Genomic DNA, 18,760 nt, shown 5'->3' on the forward strand with positions numbered 1-18,760 from the left:
GGAAACAAACCCTGAAACAAACACTGGCTGGGCTGATGTGGGCACCAACACCCAGAGAGCCACACAAACAAACACTGAAACAAACACTGAAACAAACACTGGCTGGGCTGATGTGGGCACCAACACCTGGGAGCCACACAAACTAACCCTGAAACAAACACTGAAACAAACCCTGAAACAAACACTGGCTGGGCTGATGTGGGCACCAACACCCAGAGAGCCACACAAACAAACACTGAAACAAACACTGGAACAAACACTGAAACAAACACTGGCTGGGCTGATGTGGGCACCAACACCTGGGAGCCACACCAACAAACACTGAAACAAACACTGGCTGGGCTGATGTGGGCACCAACACCCAGAGAGCCACACAAACAAACACTGAAACAAACACTGAAACAAACACTGGCTGGGCTGATGTGGGCACCAGCACCTCAGCCTTGTACACCACAAACCCCCAGGAGGGAGAACAGGAGCATTCAGCACAACCAACACACTCTGCACAAGGCTTAAGGGTCACAGAAATAATGTTATTTGCAGGAGAAAAAGTATTTGTGCACTCAAGGCTCAATCTGTGAAAGCAAAAAGAGAGGATGAAGAAGAGCAGAGGTTCCAGCAGTTTCACAAGGAACCCTGAGCACAAGGCCAGGCTGAACCTGCTGTGTAGAGCCAGGGAGATGCTCCAGGTGAAACGCTGGAGGGTCTCAGGGGAGGGGACACCCCCTTACCATTGTCCTGGAGTGTTTCCACTTGGTCAGCTTGTTGAGGATCCTCAGCAAGTTAATGCAGGAGAACAAATTCCTCCAGCAAAACTGGTTGTTGTCTCCAGCTTCCTGCAAGGGGAGAAGTGCAACCCTGACCCAGCGTTCATCAGCACCGCCACAGAGATGTCCTTAGGCAGAAATCTTTGTTTTTATTGTCTGCACAAGTCTTATTTGTGAGGGAGGACAAGCAGCAGAGCTTCCTCCTCACTTTGGTTTTCCCCAGAATCTGCTGATGATAACACTTCTGAAACATTCCAATTTTAATCTGCTTTTAATTTAGAGTAGGAGCTAATAATGGGATAAATCCCATTATTCCATCACGGGAAATATATTTTGTGGTAGATTTGTATTCTTTGTTTACAGCCAGAGAGCAAATTTCAGCCTGGTGATCACCACTGCTTTTGGTAACTATATAAATTAATTCATGCTTAGGGCACACATTTCCAGTAAAAGGAAATCACAGATCAGCACAGGATGACAAATAGCAACGTTTGTATCAGGAGGATGAGACCTTTCTGTAACAAAAACCCCTCCAGTTAAGTGCTGCTGAGACATTGTTTTAAATATTAGGTAACTGTAAACACCCCCAGCTCCAGCTTGTGGAAATACTGCCCCTGGCACTTGGAGATTTAATTCCACCACTGCAGTAACTTGCTCCATGTTTGAACAGCTCCAAGCACAGGAGAAATGTCCCTCAAAAATCCTGTTTTGGGGATTAGTGCACAGCAAGGGCTGCTGAATTTATAAACCACTCACAGCCAGCTACAGCCTTCTTAACTCAGGGCAAAAACTCAACCCATTCCAGGATCTGGGCACTCTGGGGAGGGCTTTGAAAAGAGATTTAGCCAAGAAAATCCTACCAGCACAACCCCTTGGCTTTTAAAGGCAAGTGCCAGCCAGAATCAAGGAATCACTGAGGTTGGAAAAGACCTCCAAGGCCACCAAGTCCAAGCTGTGTCTGATTCCCACCTTGTCCCCAGCCCAGAGCCCTGAGTGCCACCTCCAGGGATTCCCTCCAAGGATGGGCACTCCAAACCTCCCTGGGCAGCTCCTGCCAATGAGAGGCAGCCAGAGGTGGGATGTCACTGGAATGTCACCGGGATGTCACCAGAATGTCACCGGGATGTCACTGAGGTTCTTGTGGATGCTGTCTGGTGCTTTGGGGGTCCCAAACTGCATTGCCCCTGCAGTGTCACATCGTGCCCAGGACTAACTTGCACTCTCTACACCAAGTAATTATCCCAAAGATCCCCGTGGAATAAGCCAGTATCCATTTCTTAGGCTGATGGATTTGTTTGTCACCAGTCTGATGCTGTCTCTACAGATTCAAGGAGGGAGGGTCTTTCCATCAGATTTATGGGAGGAGGGAACAGGCCAAACAGGCTTTAATCCCCCTTCTAAGGGGTGGGTTAGGCCCTCTGCAGACCCCTCTGGAGGGACAGGAGAGGGGAGATGGGGCCTGGCCAGGATTTGAATCCCCTACCACCTCAGCCACTCCTGATTTACACCGGGTGGGGACAGCAGTTACCTCACAGGCCCCCCCTTGGGACACAGCAGTGCTGGACTCATCCTGTTCTCCTTGGGATAACCAAACACACATCACTGTGCTCAACCCACTGAGAGCAGAATCATCTGTGACATCCTCTGAGAAATGTGTTACGCTGGGGTGTTGAAATCACTCATCAGAGTGGCAAAAATGGCTAAAACAACGTGTGAAGTGCTGGCTGAAAAAACATAAATACGTGCACAAACGTATGCTTCGAGTAGCAGGGTGTGTCTGATCCCTATTAAATCCTTACTTCCATGGGTATCCTCCCAAAGATGAACCCCTATGGTAAAATTCAAGGTGGTTTCTGCATATTTTCTAATTAAATTGCTTTCCCTTGAGGATAACATCCATGTCTGCTGGAGGAAAGTGAAAGGTGCTGTCCTTGAAGGTGACAGCTCTCAAACTGTCCAGACCCCACTGGGAGTATTTTCCCTAAAAACATTCAGTATTCCCCTACAGCCTTAAGGCTGACTGTGAGGATTCCACAAGCCATGAAACCCTCCCTGAAGTGTCACTAGATGTCCCCATCGGTCCAGGATACGGTGGATTCTGGCAGGGCTGGATGGGGACACCCAGCCTTCAGCAGCCTGTGGACCCGGGGAAAATCTCTCTCTCTGATGTTTTTGACCTTTACACACTTAAGGAAAGCAACACAAGCCTCAGATTGCAGCAGCACCATGAGATCATCCCTGCCTGGAGTGGGTTTGCTCAGGATCCTTCTCAATGAATTAGGGTGTCCATTCCCTGGCCATTATTTCCCATTAACCCCAAAGCTTTCCCCTGTGCTGTCCAAGTCCAACCTCCTCTGCACTTGAATTATTGTAATTATAACAATGATTACACTGCCAGTGTTATTATCCCATCTGCAGTCTGTGTGTTTGCCCAGCCCATCCTCTGGCCAGTCTCTGGAATACTTAAGGCTCCTCTCTGTGGGGAATTTGGTTCATTCCTTAAACTGGTATCCCATAGCACAGGAGTGCTCAGAGCAATTGAAACCTGGCAGGCAACAGCCTCTGGGTAAACTCTCTTTCAAAGCACAAGAGTCTTGTCTTGTCAGAACAAGAGGAAACAGCCTCAATCTGTGCCAGGGGAGGCTCGGGTTGGACATCAGGAAGAATTCCTCATGGAAAGGGGCTCAGGCCTTGGCAGGGGCTGCCCAGGGAGGTTTGGGGCTCCCATCCCTGGAGGTGTCCAAGGAATTCCTGGATGTGACACTCAGGGCTCTGGGCTGGGGACAAGGTGGTGTTTGATCAAAGATTGGACTTGATGATCTTGGGAGGTCTTTTCCAATCACAATGATCTTGGGATTCTGTGATTCTGTTCTGTCAAAGGGAAACCCCCTAAACCCAGCTATTTTTATGGGGTGCCCAACACCAGCAGTGCCTCTTCCCCACTTCCCCACAGCCGACAGTGACTCAGAATAGTGATGGGAGTGATGTTCAAGCCTGGAGGGGAGAAAAAGTCCAATTTTGGCAAGGTTGGGGGCTACAGAAAAAGAAGACAGAGAACAGAAAACCCAAATCCTTCCTCATGCTGTCACAAAGAGCAATCCTGGCCACTAAAACCCCTTCTGTGCTGCTTACCAGACTTTCTGCTGTGAGCTCAGGCAAGTCACAGACTGTGCAATGTGGATAATCCAGGACAGAGATGCTGCAGAAAACAGGAAAGAAGGGCCTTGTTAGCCAAATGTCACCAAATGTCACCGTTAGGCTGGATGTGACATACACATGTGATCAGGGTCTAAGAAGAAAAAGGTTTTTTTATTCTGTGTGTTCTCTAGCTTATATACTCTTTAACAAAGCATGATCTTAAGTCATTAACTATATCACAGTAACTTATTATATTCATTGGTGCAAAGCAATTCACATCAATATAATTAGCAAAAGTTTTACAGAAATTTAATAAGGCACGTATACGTATCTACTTATGCACATAGTCTAGCTTACAAAAATTTTCATGGATCTTTTCTAATTTGTTTCCATGCTGACAGCCTTGTCTTCTTCTTTGCTATGGATACACTTGAAAATCAGCAATTGTTACTTCTTCTATTAACTTAGCTTTGCTTGCAGGCCAGCTGTCAAGCCCTTCTATACTACCAATTAACATGAGAGAAATTTTTAAGGTGATCTGTATGATCATGCCCAGGAATCTGTAACATTCTTCCTGCTCTGTGCCTGGAAATGCAACAAGTGGTTTGGGTGGGGAACAATCCCATCTCCAGCACGTGAAGCAGCCATGCTGATGGCACAGACAGCATCCAAAGGGGATCCCAGCCTCAGCACTGCCTCAGCCCCCAGCTTAATGGAGCACATCGATGCCTCCTGGCTCCAAAGCTCCATCCTGAGTCCATTAATAAGGACACAAAGGATTTGGATCCATTAAGACATGACAGATGAGTTATTCATATGCATATTTAAAAAGGGGAAAAAAGTAAACAAAATAGATCTGAGGTTCACAGGGAGGCATCTGGCTGGCAGCAAGAAAATTCATGGTGAGTATTTAGAGTATCATGTTTTTCAAAGGCTTCCAGGCCTGTGGAATTTGTAAAAGCAGTCAATGAAATAACCCAGAACCAGAATTTACACCTCCCTGGCTCAGAGCGTCCAGCTGCACATCCCACCTGACTCCCAGGTGCACATTCTGCCTGTGAATCCTCCATCCCAGAGCAGAGGAGGGAGCTGAGTGATCCTGGGATATGTTTCCTCCTCACTTAAAAAACACAGGACCAAAAGTGGAAATATTTACAGCAGGAGAATCAACACATTACTTCCTATTTTTCTATGCGTGCCTCCTCGCACAGACACAACCATACCATGCAGGAGACAGACCAGCCTACACACGCAGCTGAAGAGCCACAAAAAGAGCATCAAAAAGGAAGAAAAAGGATCTTTTTATCATCCCAACACCCCTGTGGAGCTCCTCTCCAAACAGAGAAATCCTGCCCTGGTGAGCTGTGAAAGATCTGTGCTGTCTCAGGTCTCTGATCCATGGTGGTCCAGCCAGTGCCCAAACCAGGGCTGGTGCCTCGCTCAGATCAGCAGTAAAGGGCAGTGACAGCTATGGAAAACCTGAAGGAGTCAGGAAAGCTGAATTACAGCTACAAAAAGTGGGAAAGACCTGGAAGATCCTATCCCATCTGGCCTTGATGAAGTGTGGCCCAGAGATGCTCCACACCAGGTGGCCACACCAGGTGGCACTGGATGGCTCCCCAGGAGTCCATGTGAAGATGAAAACTACTTCATTTTAAAGAAGAAACCTATTTTATTTTAGTACTATTTCAGCAGCCCAATCAGAGACTGGAAACCCAGCATCCACTCATCCTCATCATGCCAAAGGGATCTGCTCCCTCCCCATATTTCTGTAGTGTACAGGACACCCCAAAGCCTTGTCAGGCCACCTGGGTCCCCCAGGACATCAGGGGGGGACAAAGCATGAAGCCTTCCTGCCCCATCACCTGTCTGTCCCCCACCAGGGGCTGTACCTGTTTTTGGCAGTGATGTAAGACATGATGTTCTGGTTGAAGAATTTCAGGATCAGCGGGATGCAGTTGGCAAACACCAGGTGCTGGGACACGTACTCAAACTGGGGGAGAGAAGGGAAACAGGTCAGCTTTAGGGGAGAGCTGGGAGCACCATCTGGGAATGGAAACCTCTTCCCAGCCAAAAGCAGAGCACTTGGTTTGCCCCAGACACCTCACAGAGCATTCTGTCCCTGAAGTTTGCTGTGTAAGGTTTGTGTCACGCACAGCAGCTGGAAAATTCCATTTGCCATAGAGAGGACACGCACACTTCACAGCAGTGCTCTGGGAATAGCTGCACCTCATGGCTTTTCAAAATTAAATCTGGCAAAACAGTGTGTGGGGAAGAGGGAAGGGGCTGTAGCTATTACATGAGAAAATACAATAAATCCTATTGCTCTCACACACTAATCCCAGTTCCCTCAGTAATCTTGACTGAAACAATATCCCTATTTTCCTACTTGCTTTTAATTCCTCTCTCCCTCAAAGCATTAAATGGTCTTCAAGGTCCCTTCCAACCCAAACCACTCTACAGTTCATTAATACAACAAATCTCTCCTGTCCTCTAAAGATACAAACTGCAGCAAACCCCAGTCCTATCCCATCCTGCCCTTCCCATGCCTCTCCATCCAGATCTCCAGTCTGAGAGGGAAGGAACAGTTTGTTCCCATCTCAGCCTGGTGCCAGCTGTCAGCATTGGCACACCACAGATGACACAACACCACAGATGACACAGCACCGGGAAGTGCTGGTGACTAATGGACCCTTCCAACCCAAACCATTCTGTGGTTCAGTGGTTCCTTCATTTCAGACCTCCTGGAGTTCTCACGGTGCTCCCTGAGACCACCTTTGTCACAGAAAGAACAAAATCAGCCTGATCAGACACAAAGAAAAGCAGAATCAGGGGGATTCAGGAAACCCTGCAGCTTTCTCCAGGCTCAGCAGCAGGCTGCAATGCCCTCCTGCCTGGGGGGAAGAAAGGAGAGGAGCTGCTTTGAAGTGAGAAAAATTAATGAAGGGATGTGGGGAGGGGGAGCAGAACAAATGTAGGATTGTAAAAATGTGGGAGTTGGTTTCATTTTACCCAATCCAGGACGTGGATTTATATTTATCCTCAGTTAAATATCAGTGGGTTTTATAACGCAGAGGGATTTGTAGCGTGCTGAAAGCTTTAACAGAAAAAATTAGAAAACATTAATTGTTTGACTTGCAGAACGAGTGGAGAACTGGGCCACAGCTCATATTAGTCCTTGGGTTTTTTTAACCAAGGAAAGCCCTGGAGTGGGTGCAGTTTGATTGGTGCCATGCAGATGGAACAAAAATCACATTGGGAACAAAAATCAGATTGCAACTATGACCCAGATCTCCTCCTCTGTTGAAACTGGAGCCCCAAGAACCCAATCCTGCCAAAAGCAGATTAGGTGACCTCGTGAGGTCCTTCCCAGCACTATTTCTGGGCACTGGAGATGACAGAGCAAAAGAGAGTCTTGCCTAATCCCCTTCCTCTTCCCCCTTCTGCCAGGGAGGCTGGTGCTATTTCCTAAACTTAACCTGAATGGATATTCCCAGAAGCCTAAAAGCTCCTGCCACACAAGTAGGAAAGGTGTTGCCAAAGCACAGCGGGGTTATCCCAACGTGAGCAACCCTGAACAAATCCTGGAGCTATGGAAATGTGAGTACAGCTCCTCATGGAAACTCTTCCAGGAGAGGGTTTATCAGGACCTTGGAGCCCAGCTGGGCAATGGCCATCCCTTCCTCCAGGCCCACCTGGTAGATGTGGTTCAGCTTGAAGTGCTTGAGGAGCAGCAGCAGCAGCGCCGAGATGCTCTTCACGATGATCTCCTTGTGTCTGTTCACGTCGATGCCCAGCTTCATGCTCTGCAGGACGGTGATCCTGGGCGGAGGGAACACAGCTCTGGGCTGGGGCAGCAGGGAGCCCAAGGGACCCTGGAGCTCTCCTTCACCTGGATCAGCTCTACAAAACCAAGCACCTTTCGCTCCCCCCGGGACTCCCATTTCCACCCATCGCACCGGGTGATGCCAAAATGTGTTCAAAAAGGAGGTAAAAAAGGTGGATTGCAGTAGGAAGGACACCTCTTGTATGCTGACAAATCTTTATGATTTGGGTCAATTAGCAGGATGTTATCATTTGTGCCACTTAGCTTGGAGTGGCTGCACTCAAATCATGGCAGCATCACTGCCTTGGCTTTCACAGCTCTGCCCTGGTGCCAACTGTAATTCACACCTACCCAAACAGATACCCCAAATCTGGAGTGCCCCAAATCTATTGGCTCTCCTGCTTGGTCCAAGGCTTGGTGGCAAGGCTGGGATGGCCAGTGGCCACCTGGTGAGGGACTTACGGCATCTCTTCAGGCAACACGTCTGCCAGGATGTTGATGGAGTCAGTCTTGGCCTTGGAGGTGGGTGCAGCAGCCAGGAGGATCTTCAGCAAAGCGATCTGCAGGAGAGGGGTTGGTCCAGGAAAGGGAATTCCTTCCTTCTCCACTTGCTGAAACTGGATAACTCCAAGCCAACTCTACAGGGTTTCACCAGACCACACTCAACCTCTGACAGACAGGACAAGTGTGGGGAGCCAACAGCTCTGTTTGATCCTTAACCTAAGGCATCAAATGTGCCTGAGCTCTGGCAGGGAGAGTGAAACACCACAAGGAACACCTGGAGTTTAAATGCACTTAAATTCTGTCTCTCCCTACAGAGCCCACGTTACCCAACCAGCATCTCAGAACCCTCTGAATCCCTCCTCTTGGACTGCACTTTCCTCCTAACTCTGCTCAGGATTCCCACCAAAATCTGACAATCCAGGTCCTGAACACCCTCCTGTGCTGAGCTCTGCAGCTCCTGGACTGGCACCATTCCCTACTCCAGAGCTCTTCCTTCCTTTTAAGGAACGGGGGCTTACCATGTACTGGGGGAGATTGTACAACATTGCTCGATACAACACCTCACAAGGGGTTTCTTGCACTTCCTCTTCCCCCTAGGGCAGAGAAACATTAAAAACAAGGAAAAACGAACTAAAAATAAGCATGGATTTATGTGACACCTTGGAAGCCTCCCATCTTCTCTCTGGTGATGGGGTGAAACAACTTCCTCCTCACCAGAGACATGGGGCACTTCTCCAGCTCCTCCTCGTTCTTGATCTGGACATCCGAGATGGAAACGTACTTGTGCTGGCAAAACACACAGACAGAGGCAGAGCAGTGTCACAGGAAACACACAGCAATCCCCCAGTGAGGTGTGCAGGTCACAGCACAGCCACGGGCAGCTCATCCCTGGCTGGGACATCCCTGAAGCCCCTCACACCTCCTGCCTTGGGTTACTTCCACCTGCTCCTTCTAGGAGCTCTCTGTAAGGAATTAGAGGGACAATCACCTCCGAAAGACATCCCAGACCCTGGATAGGGTCAGGTGGCCTCTGGAGGGGTCTCATTCCCCACAGAGCACTGCAGGAGCTGAGTCTGGCCGTGCTTCCCTCTGGGAAAAGCACATTTGGGAATGTATGTCCAAACCCAGCTCTGAAAGTCTGTCACCTTCAAAACACATGACAGACATTCACCAGGAACCAGGAATGCTACACCTTGGAGAAAGGGAAAGTTAAAATGCTGGAGAGGCTACTTGAGGACTCAGTTTTTAATTTTTTGCCCCAATTCCTTCAAGAAGCTCCAAAAGCTTTTCCTGTGGCACCCAACTTTTTACTCCCTGCAGTAAGAGTGTTTCAGGGAGGGTGGCCAGGAGGATCCACATGGTGGATATCCCATGCCATGCATGGAGCCACCACCTCACCTGCTTCAGGGTCTTCACACTTTCATGGATCGGCCGTGGGAGCCCTATCAGGGTTTCGGTGTCCCTGGGGAAGAGGAAGGAAGGTCAGTACTGGGAAGAACATCCATGCTCAAACATTCCCATGTCCCAACAGGTAAAAGAGGGAGCCTGGAGTCTGCTGAATGCATCCCAGATGGGTCAGCAACTGGGAGAGGTGTTGGCCTGAGCAGCTGCCCTCCCACCTCCTCCCCATCATGCCTGCACGAGGCAGGAGAGACATTGGGGTGAAGAACCGGGGTGAAATCAGACTGAATCAGAATTTGGGTGAAATCAGATGACATCAGAAATAGGGGTGGAGCCAGTCTGAGCCCAGCACTGCACCTAAAAATGAATGTACCCTGCTGGGCCTGTCCCAGGATGACTCTGCACCCACAGCTTGATTTATTCACAAACTGGGTAATTTGCTGTGGATACCAAACTGTCTCAGCTGCCTTTCACATCATACCAGTTCCTGGCTTGGGCCAGCGGTCACTTATTCTGGGCTAGGTCTGATTTTTAATAGAAAGAGGTCCCTGGGGACCAGTGTCTCCAGGAACATGCTTTTCTAGCACTGCTTCCATTGCTGCAGCTCTGGCAAAGCCAGCACTGCCTCATCCTGAGCAAGCCTCGAGCTGGGAAAACCTGAGCTTTGTGCTGAACCCCTACTGATGGAAGCTGCAGGGCAGATTTTGTGGATGAAACACTCACTGTCCCAGTGTGAATCCGATGAATTTGTTCCTGCTTGCTTCCAGGAAATGCTCGATGTCTTTCTGTCTGATGGAGCAGCGGAGAGACAAAAAGAAGGAGGAGGTTGGAAAACAGCCACGTACAAGATCACAGCCTCAGATGGATTCCTAGAGATCTCAACAGCAGTGGGCAAAAGCCACCTTTGCCCTCTCTGTCTGGGGACACCATGAACCTAAACCATTTGTATTTGCTGGGCAACTCCATGGGAACATGGGAGTAAACAGAGAGGAGTTTTCTGCAACCAGCACCTTTGTATCCACCTCCTGTGCTCCTCACACGCATCTCCAAGGAGCATCTGCTGGCTCTGAGAGAACAAATGTTGTCTCCACGGTCTGTCAGAGCACACGCTGCTCCCACAGCAAGCTGACATCTTGTCCACCTTGGGCATCTTTCATGGGAACTGCTGGGCAGCTCTGCACTACAAGCAGGACATGAGCTGTGAGCCAAGGCTCTCCTGGACAGAAAGGAATCCAGCTGGATCTCCAGCCAGCAGCCAAGGAAAGCAGCAGCCGTTGGATTTCAAAGCTGAGAGTGTTAAAGTGACGTGGAGCACCACAGCACCACCATGGAGATCCATATGGGAAACCAATTCCTGCTGTTTCTGCTAGGAATGCTCTGGACAGACTGACTTAACCCTGTCACTGCTCCTATCTCAAAAATATCTATTTGCTCCTGTGTTTTAAAGATACTGGATTAAATCCAGGCTTGGGATAAACAGCAAAAAAACCCTCACATGGATCAGAGGGAAAGGGGCAGAGGTTTTCACCCTCTTTTCCTAACATTCCCTCATTTCATGTGTGAATAGCTGCCCTGGGAGGGAAAGACACCCCAACTCCTTTATCCTTGGGTGTTTTTCTCTGCCACTAAAAAAGGCTTCACCTGGCAACACAGGGGTCCTACTCACCCAACAAGGTGTCATTGACCAGCTCCCAGGATGATTAGTCAAGGACTTGGTGCTACCAAGATCCACTGGGACCTGGCTGGGAAAGCTGACCCTGCTCCCACAGCACCCCAGCACAGCCTCCTTCCCAGTACAGCCTGGGATATCCAAACTGGATCACCACCTATTGGGCAATAAGTTGGTTTGCCCATTTATTGGCTTGGGCTGGGTTTAGCTGAGCTCTTCCCCAGAATTTACACACCAAAGGTGGCAAGTGGCCAATCCAGAAAGGACCAACAAAAAAGAGAAGCTGATTCACTTCAGCTCAACCTGCCAGAGGCCAAAAAACTTCTCAAAAATCTGCAGTGAACTCTAGGACAGGTAGGTGTGGGGAGGAGGGCGGTGACACTGGGTGGCTTTACCTGACTTTGGGGGCCCAGGGCAGCCCCTTGGGGAAGGACACCCTCTCAAGGGGCAGGCGCTGAGCCGGCATGGCGGGGATGAGCGCGTCACGCTCCACCAGCTCCAGCTCGCCCTCCATCCCGCCGTCCACGTCGTCGTTCTCCTCTTCATCAACCCCTCCCTCGTCGTTCTTGAAGGGATCTCTCTCGTTGTAGATATCCAAACTGTCCTGCTTCATCAGGGGCTGCAGCAGAAGGGGAAGGAAACACTTGAGTCACTTCAAGGATTTTATCTCCCTCTCAGGTGCTGGCACCAGATCTCTCCATCCTGAAAGGATCATGCTCTCAGATGTTCCTCAGGTAAGGATTTCCCTCCTAGATCGTGCCACCAAAGCCTGCACAAGAATAATTCCTTCTGTACCTCTAACCTTGCTGCTCTAGGAGGTGCAACCCCGTTTTCCACCTTAACTTTTGGGGTTTCCATCTGACATCTCTTCCTTAGCAAAAGGCATTTCCATCCTCAGAACACAACACAGCAACTCCAAGAGCAGAGCTAAAAAAAGAACTTGCTGTGAGCAGTTTGCTCCCCGGTGCTTATCAGCCCTTTGCCATAAGGTCAGGATGTCCTCTGGCTTCCTCTGGATCAAACACACCCCATGGGGCTGATCTGTTGCAGTTGAAATTGGTGGATGAAAAACTGGACATGCTCTGACCACGTGTACCAAGAGCCCAAAATCCCCCCAGCATGGGCAGCAGGGGAGGGGGGGATCCTGCCCCTGTGCCCTTGTGCTCAGGTGAGACCCCACCTGCAGAGCTGCCCCAGCCCTGGGGACACAGCAGCAGCACCTGGAGCTGCTGGAGAGAGCCCAGAGGAGGCCCCGGAGCTGCTGCAGGGCTGGAGACCCTCAGTTCCCAGGGAGCCAGGCTGGGAGAGCTGGGGGTGCTCACCTTGAGAAGGGAAGGATCCAGGGAGAGCTCAGAGCCCCTGGCAGGGCCTGAAGGGGCTCCAGGAGAGCTGCAGAGGGAGGACTGGGGCCAAGGCCTGCAGGGACAGCACCCAGGGAATGGCTCCCAGTGCCAGAGGGCAGCCAGGGATGGGATCTTGGGAAGGAATTCTGGGCTGGGAGGGTGGGGAGGGGCTGGGCTGGAATTCCCAGAGCAGCTGTGGCTGTCCCTGGATCCCTGACAGTGTCCAAGGCCAGCTTGGCTGGAGCTGTGAGAAACCTGATCTAATGGAAGGTGTCATTTGGAACTGGATAGTCCTTAAGGTCCCTTCCAACCCAAACAATTCCGTGAGCCTAAAACTGGCAAACAACGGAGCACCTGGGGGGAAAGGGAATTTACAACCAGAGCACTCCGGGCTCCTCCTGCCGGTGCCTGCTGGAAACCCCTCCCGGCCCGGCAGGACGCTCCCGCTCTCACCCTGCGGCTGCGGTGGCTCCGCTTCTGCTGCTGCGGCTGCTGCTGCTGCTGCTCCACGAGCTCGATGGCGCAGGTGGGCGGGGAGGCCGCACGCATCCCCCGCACCACCTGGATGCTGTCCTCGGGCAGCGGCGGCAGCCCCAGCTCCTCCCGCCGCCGCACCTTCATGGCCTGCAGCGCCTCGAACCCGCCCAGCGTGAACTGCGGACAGACACAGAGGGAACACGGAGCGCACACACACACGGAGCGCACACCCCTCCCGGGCAGCTCCCAGCTGGGGGCCATCAACCGCGAGAGCCGAGGGGAAGGCATCACTGCACTCCTTCCCTCTCCAGATTCCTCCCCCAGCCCACATCCTCAGCCCACCCCCATCCCAGAAGGAAGTTTCCTTGTGTCATCTCCCGGTGCCGTCCTAAATAACCCCATCATGGCTGGGTTGAATGGTGGGGAACATGCAGGCTGCAGCAGCGCTGTTCCAGAATCACAGGAAGGGTTTGCACTCACCAGGAGCACCTTCCAGAGCAGGAGCAGGACCTTCTTCATGGGGAAGTGTGGAGCGTGGCCGCTGCAGAACTTGGTGACCATCGTGAAGAGCAGCAGAGCAAACGGCTCCTCAGTGTGCACAGGGAAACCTGTGCAGAAGGGACCAGGAGTGGGTCAGAGCTGATCCCCCATCCCTGAGCTCTCCCCGCTGGTCCAGCACCACAGAGGGACCTCCAGAGGGCACAGTGAACTTTGGGGCTCACTCAGCTCCATCCTGAAGGTCTCCCGGCAGGTTTTCCACTCGGGGGGATCTGTCTCCTGCTCCACACGGATGTTCTCCACCATCAGGTACATGACGCTGAGCAGGACCCTGCCAGGACAGCACAGCAGGCTGGTGTGAGGCCACTGTGTCCCCAGAGGATGTCCCCCACCCCTGCCAGCACCCAGGGTACCTGAGCTCTGTGCTGTCAGCCAGGGAGATGGCTGGCTTCCGCAGGGCACTGCTGCAGGCCTGGCTGTTCCTGCAGGACAGGGGTGAGCTCAGGGCCAGCCCCCTCATCCCACCCAGCCAGCCCCTGGGAATGCCACACTGGGACATGTGGCACGGCTGTGGCACCTCCCTGGGAGGAGGAGGATGGGGAGAAAGAGGATGAAGAGGAGGAGGATGAGGAGAAATGGGTGAGGAAGATAGGGAGAAGGAAGATGAAAAGGAGGGAGGTGGGAAGCATGAGGAGAAAGATGAAAAGGAGGAGGAGGAGGATGAAAAGAAAGAAGATGAAGAGGAAAAGGCTGAGGAGGATGAGAAAGAAGATGAAAAGGAGGAAGATGATAGGATGAAGAGAAAGAGGAGGATGGAAGGAGAAGGTGAGGAAAGTGGGGAGGAAGAAGTTGAAGAGGAAAGTAAATTGGATGGAAGAAGAGATGAAGGAGAGAAAGCAGATCAGAGAATCACAGAATCATTTTGGTTGGGAAAGACTTCCAAGGTCATCGAGTCCAAGAGGTGGAAGGGTGAGAAGAAAGAATGAAGTAAAGAAGAGGACAAGGAGGGAGAGGTGGGCGAGGGCAGCGCAGTCCCCTCACTCAATCTCCATGTTGAGGAGCTCCAGGAAGGCAGAGAAGGTTCCCAGCTGGTACAGGAGGAAGCTGTTGTGCCGAGACCAGTGCAGGACATCACCTTCATTATCACAGTCCCCAAAGACACCTGGAGAGGCCCCAGAGAGAAACACTGGTGAGGGAGCATCTGCCTTTGAACCCCTGGAGTCTACAGGACCACCCCAGGCAGGAGCTTCACTGCACCAGCCTGGCACAACCTGAGAAAGGCTTCTCCAAAGCCCCTTGGCAGCAGATCTGAGGCCACATCCAGCCAGGGGGGACGTGTCCTTACCCTGTGCCAGGTACAGGATGGCCCGTGCCACTCTGAGCCTCTTGTCCCTGTTGACCACCTCCAGCCCATCCAGCAGGTGCATGACATAGGCCTTCTGCTGAGCCCTGTCCAGCTCCAGCCACCTCCTGTCCGGCACTGCAAAAGGGACACCAGTCCAGCCAGGTGCTGCCCTGGGGGGCTGCTCTTGCCCCAGGCCAGGGGTGCTGAGCTCAGGGCTGGTACCTTGAGTGTGAAAATCCTCCTCGAAGCATCTCCTGTTGTGGCTCAGCTCAGGCTCCTCGGTGTAGCTGTACAGCTCTGATGGAGACAGGGATCAGCAGGGACAGGGAGGGACTTCACCCTCCTCCTCATTCCCGAATTCCTTGGGAAGCATCCCTGTGCACCCAGGCAGACGTGGGACAGAGATCTAAACTGGTCCCTGAGCCCTCCTGCAGCTCCAAGGGCACCTTGTGGCCGCCCAATGCCACCAAACTCATCCCCTTCATCCCCATGTCCTGGCTGGGCTGTTTCCTGCTCCAGCTGCACTTCCAATTTCATTGGGGTTTTTGAGGGGACATTTTGAGTCTCACTTAAGCAGTTTGGGAATGAAGGGAATGCAGGAACACCCAGGCAGGACCTGCACTGATCCCACATCCAGAAGCTCACACATTCTGGGTCCTGCAAATAGGGGCTGGACTTGGAGGGACACGACATTGCACCTGCTCTTTGTAATTCCTGCCTGTTCCTGTAGGATTCCTACCTGTTCCTATAGGACTCCTACCTGTTCCTATAGGATTCCTACCTGTCCCCACAGAATCCCTACAGTCCCAAGGCGCTGAGCAGCACCACAGAGGACTGAGGTGATCCTGCAGGGAAGGAGGAAGGATCCCTTGCAGAGGAAATGTGTTTTTGCCAGGCCAGCTGAGATACACCGAGCTAAAAATAACCCCATTTTCTCTGGACACGCTCGGGAGCGGGGTTAGGGAGCAGAGGCAGCTGGAGGAACATGGGGACAAGGACAGACCCGCCCGATAAAGGGTGGGTGGCACCTCCCGCCTGGGCTCTGTCACCGGACACGCCGCCCTGCTGCCACCCCGGCGGGTCGCAGGGCAATCCCCGTGTCCCCAGGGTCCCTCCGCGTCCCCAGGGAGCGAGCGGCTCTCTAATAATAACCCTGCTTGCTCTGATACTGCAGGGACGGCACCGCTCCGTATCCATCCCCCATCCCGGCGGGATTTTCCTTTTCCCTGCCTGCCGGGCACCTGGAATTAACAATGCAGCACCCAAAACCTGCTTCACCTGCCAGCTCAGCGCCGTGGCCGTCGGCATCCCCGTACTCGAATTCCAGGTTGGGACAATCCACGGAGCCCTGCGGAGAACGGGATGGGGTTAGGAGGGGGCTGGCACATCCCCGGGGATATTTTGGGATGCGGGATGGCTGCCAGCACTCGCAGCCTTTGCGCCAAAGCTGCTCCAGCCGCGACTCGCAGGGATGGAGCTCCCGGGCTGGAGCGGGGAGTCCGTGCGGGGCCGCTTAAAACACGGCGGAAATGTGGAAGCCGTGTGTAAAACCAGCATTTCTCAAATCCCAGGGAAAGCAAAGGCACGACACAAAATGCCGGTGAATGTTTGATGCATTTCTGAGCCCTTCACGCCCTAAAAACAAACCCCGCGGCCGGTTCAAAGCAAAAGCCCGCGGGAGGATGCTGCGGATCCCTGAGCTCCGTGCCCAGCACCGCAGATCTGACAGCTCTCGGGGCCGCGCTTTGCCTTTCTGGGCTCCCCCTCCTCCCCTGCGGATGAGGAACTGGAGCATGAAACTTGGCCGGAGGATTCCGGCGGGGCAGCGAGCAGGCAGCCGAGCCAGACGACCCAAGGCCGGCACCGCGCCGCCCTGCCCCGGGGAAGGGAACACATGAATGGGTAATCAACGAAATTAACATAATTCCCCATTCCGAGGCTCCGCATCCCTGCTCGGCAGCCGGGCTGGAGCTGATGCGCATCGTGGCGATTAATATTGATGAGGCATGAGCCCGGGATGAGCCCTGGGCTCAGGAGCGCTGGGGTCTCGCCCCGTTCCTGCAGCCCCGCCGTGGCGCGGCTCGGGCGCTCAAAGCCGGGCAGGAATTCGGCGGAGCGCGTGCAGCCCTAATCTGCTTTGGGAGACCGAGCCGGAGAGCAAAGCAAACCCCAAATTCACCAGTCGGGCACCACTTGGACACCGTTCCCAGGGACCCTTTTGCGGTTAGGGAGCCCCAAAGATGCCTTTAGGGTGGCCGGGGATATCAGATCCCGCTGGGATCCTGGTGACCCGATCCCGATCCTGCTCTCCCAGCCGGGCACTCACGAAGCCGCACGGGCGCAGCTGGGGCAGGGCAGCCCAGCGGGGTTTGGTGGTTCCCCCGTGCCCCGGGGTTATCGGGGTAGGAGGGGTGAAGGGAACAGCGGCACCCGGCCCTTGGTGAGGGGCAAAGGGGAGCCCAGAGCCCAGGTGGGTCCCCAAAACCCTGCTGCCGGCTCTGGGCGTGGGGCTGGGAGGTGCCAGTGCTGGGGCTGAGCCAGCACCCCAAAACTCTGCAGGTGGGTCTGGGAGTGCCGCGGAGCGCCCCTGGGGCTCCCCGCTCCGGGCTGGGCATCGCAGGACCCCTAAAGCGTCCAGTTTGGGGTAGGGAGCGCCCCAAGACCGGAGCTCCCCCAGTCCTGGATAAGGCTCCTTCCGCAGGGACCCCAGCCCCGGAGCAGGGACCCCCTACGCCACCGCAGGTCCCGGCGGAGCCCGGGGGGAGCCAGCACCGAGCTCCGCGCTCTTACCTCGGACTCCTTGCGCTGGCTCCTGAAGAGCTCCCGGCCCTTGGGCTGTGGCTGTGGTTGTGGCTGGGGTTGTGGCTGGGGCTGTCCCGGGCGGGCCCTGCCCGGGCCCGGGGCTCCGCCGCCTCCCGCCGCCTCCATCCCGCGGCCCCGCGGCCGCCGCCAGCACGTGGGGGCCGGGCCCCGCCACGCCCCACCACGCCCATTGGCCCGCCGGGATCGGGGGAGTGGCCTCAGGACACACCCCCGAGTCGCCATTGGTCCGGAGCGGGGTGGGGCGGGGCCGGGGTAACGGCGGAGGGAGTTGGGGGGCGCGGGGGTCCCTCGGGATGGGGGGGCCTGGGGACACGGTGGGGGAGACGGGCTTGAGGGGACAGGGGGCGTTGGGAGCTGGGAATGCTGGGGAGTTATGGGAGATCCCTGGGGTGCTGGGAACAGGGAATGCTGGGGAGTTATGGGGGATCCCTAAGGCAGTGGGAGCAGGGAATGCTGGGGAGTTATGGGGGTCCCTGAGGCAGTGGGAGCAGGGAATGCTGGGGAGTTATGGGGGTCCCTGAGGCAGTGGGAGCAGGGAATGCTGGGGAAGGAGAATTTATGGGGTGTCCCTGGGGTGCTGAGGGTACAGAATGCTGCCATGGGGTTACGGGGTGTCCCTGGAGCGCTGAACTGGGGCAGCAGGGCAGGAGCCGGTGGTGTCAGAGGTGGGGTGGCCATGGAGGGGCCGGGGGCACCTGTGGGGCTGCAGCCGCCCCAGCACAGGCAGGGCCGAAGGTTCCCGTCCCCGAGGCACCCCCGGAGCACCCGGCCCGTCGGGCTGTCCAAACCCCGCCGTCCCCATTTCGGTCCCAGGCAGCTGCCGGGGCCCTGGAGCAGGGTTTGTTTCCATTCCCACACCCAGTAAGGGCGGGCCGGTTGTTTTTGGGGTGACTACGGGTCAGGTTTGTGCCCGACCTCCGTGCCCCTCACGTCCCACATCCCTTCAGAGCCTCTGGAAGGCTGAAAACA

The 18,760-nt window shown here is 53.9% G+C and overlaps 1 protein-coding gene across 1 annotated transcript in view; it reads right to left on the minus strand.

The window, feature by feature from the left end:
- The window catches only part of STRIP2 (striatin interacting protein 2), a 20,527-nt gene extending 2,511 nt beyond the window's left edge, over nt 1–18,016 (minus strand). Inside the window, exons 1-19 of the mRNA XM_071424244.1 lie at nt 17,759–18,016; nt 16,247–16,316; nt 15,191–15,265; nt 14,969–15,103; nt 14,665–14,785; nt 14,037–14,105; nt 13,848–13,954; nt 13,606–13,733; nt 13,102–13,302; nt 11,701–11,924; nt 10,360–10,425; nt 9,634–9,697; nt 8,950–9,021; nt 8,754–8,828; nt 8,194–8,291; nt 7,601–7,727; nt 5,798–5,898; nt 3,900–3,966; nt 732–836 (exon numbers count right to left, since the gene is read on the minus strand). Of these exons, the coding sequence (XP_071280345.1) occupies nt 732–836; nt 3,900–3,966; nt 5,798–5,898; nt 7,601–7,727; nt 8,194–8,291; nt 8,754–8,828; nt 8,950–9,021; nt 9,634–9,697; nt 10,360–10,425; nt 11,701–11,924; nt 13,102–13,302; nt 13,606–13,733; nt 13,848–13,954; nt 14,037–14,105; nt 14,665–14,785; nt 14,969–15,103; nt 15,191–15,265; nt 16,247–16,316; nt 17,759–18,013 (2,160 nt within the window). The 5' untranslated portion in view covers nt 18,014–18,016. The remainder of the gene's footprint in view (nt 1–731; nt 837–3,899; nt 3,967–5,797; nt 5,899–7,600; nt 7,728–8,193; nt 8,292–8,753; nt 8,829–8,949; nt 9,022–9,633; nt 9,698–10,359; nt 10,426–11,700; nt 11,925–13,101; nt 13,303–13,605; nt 13,734–13,847; nt 13,955–14,036; nt 14,106–14,664; nt 14,786–14,968; nt 15,104–15,190; nt 15,266–16,246; nt 16,317–17,758) is intronic.
- Between the last annotated feature and the right edge of the window lie 744 nt (nt 18,017–18,760).

This window comes from Agelaius tricolor, unplaced genomic scaffold, assembly GCF_023055355.1.
Source record: "Agelaius tricolor isolate 1412-34295 unplaced genomic scaffold, bAgeTri1.0.p SCAF_3, whole genome shotgun sequence".
NCBI lineage: Eukaryota > Metazoa > Chordata > Aves > Passeriformes > Icteridae > Agelaius > Agelaius tricolor.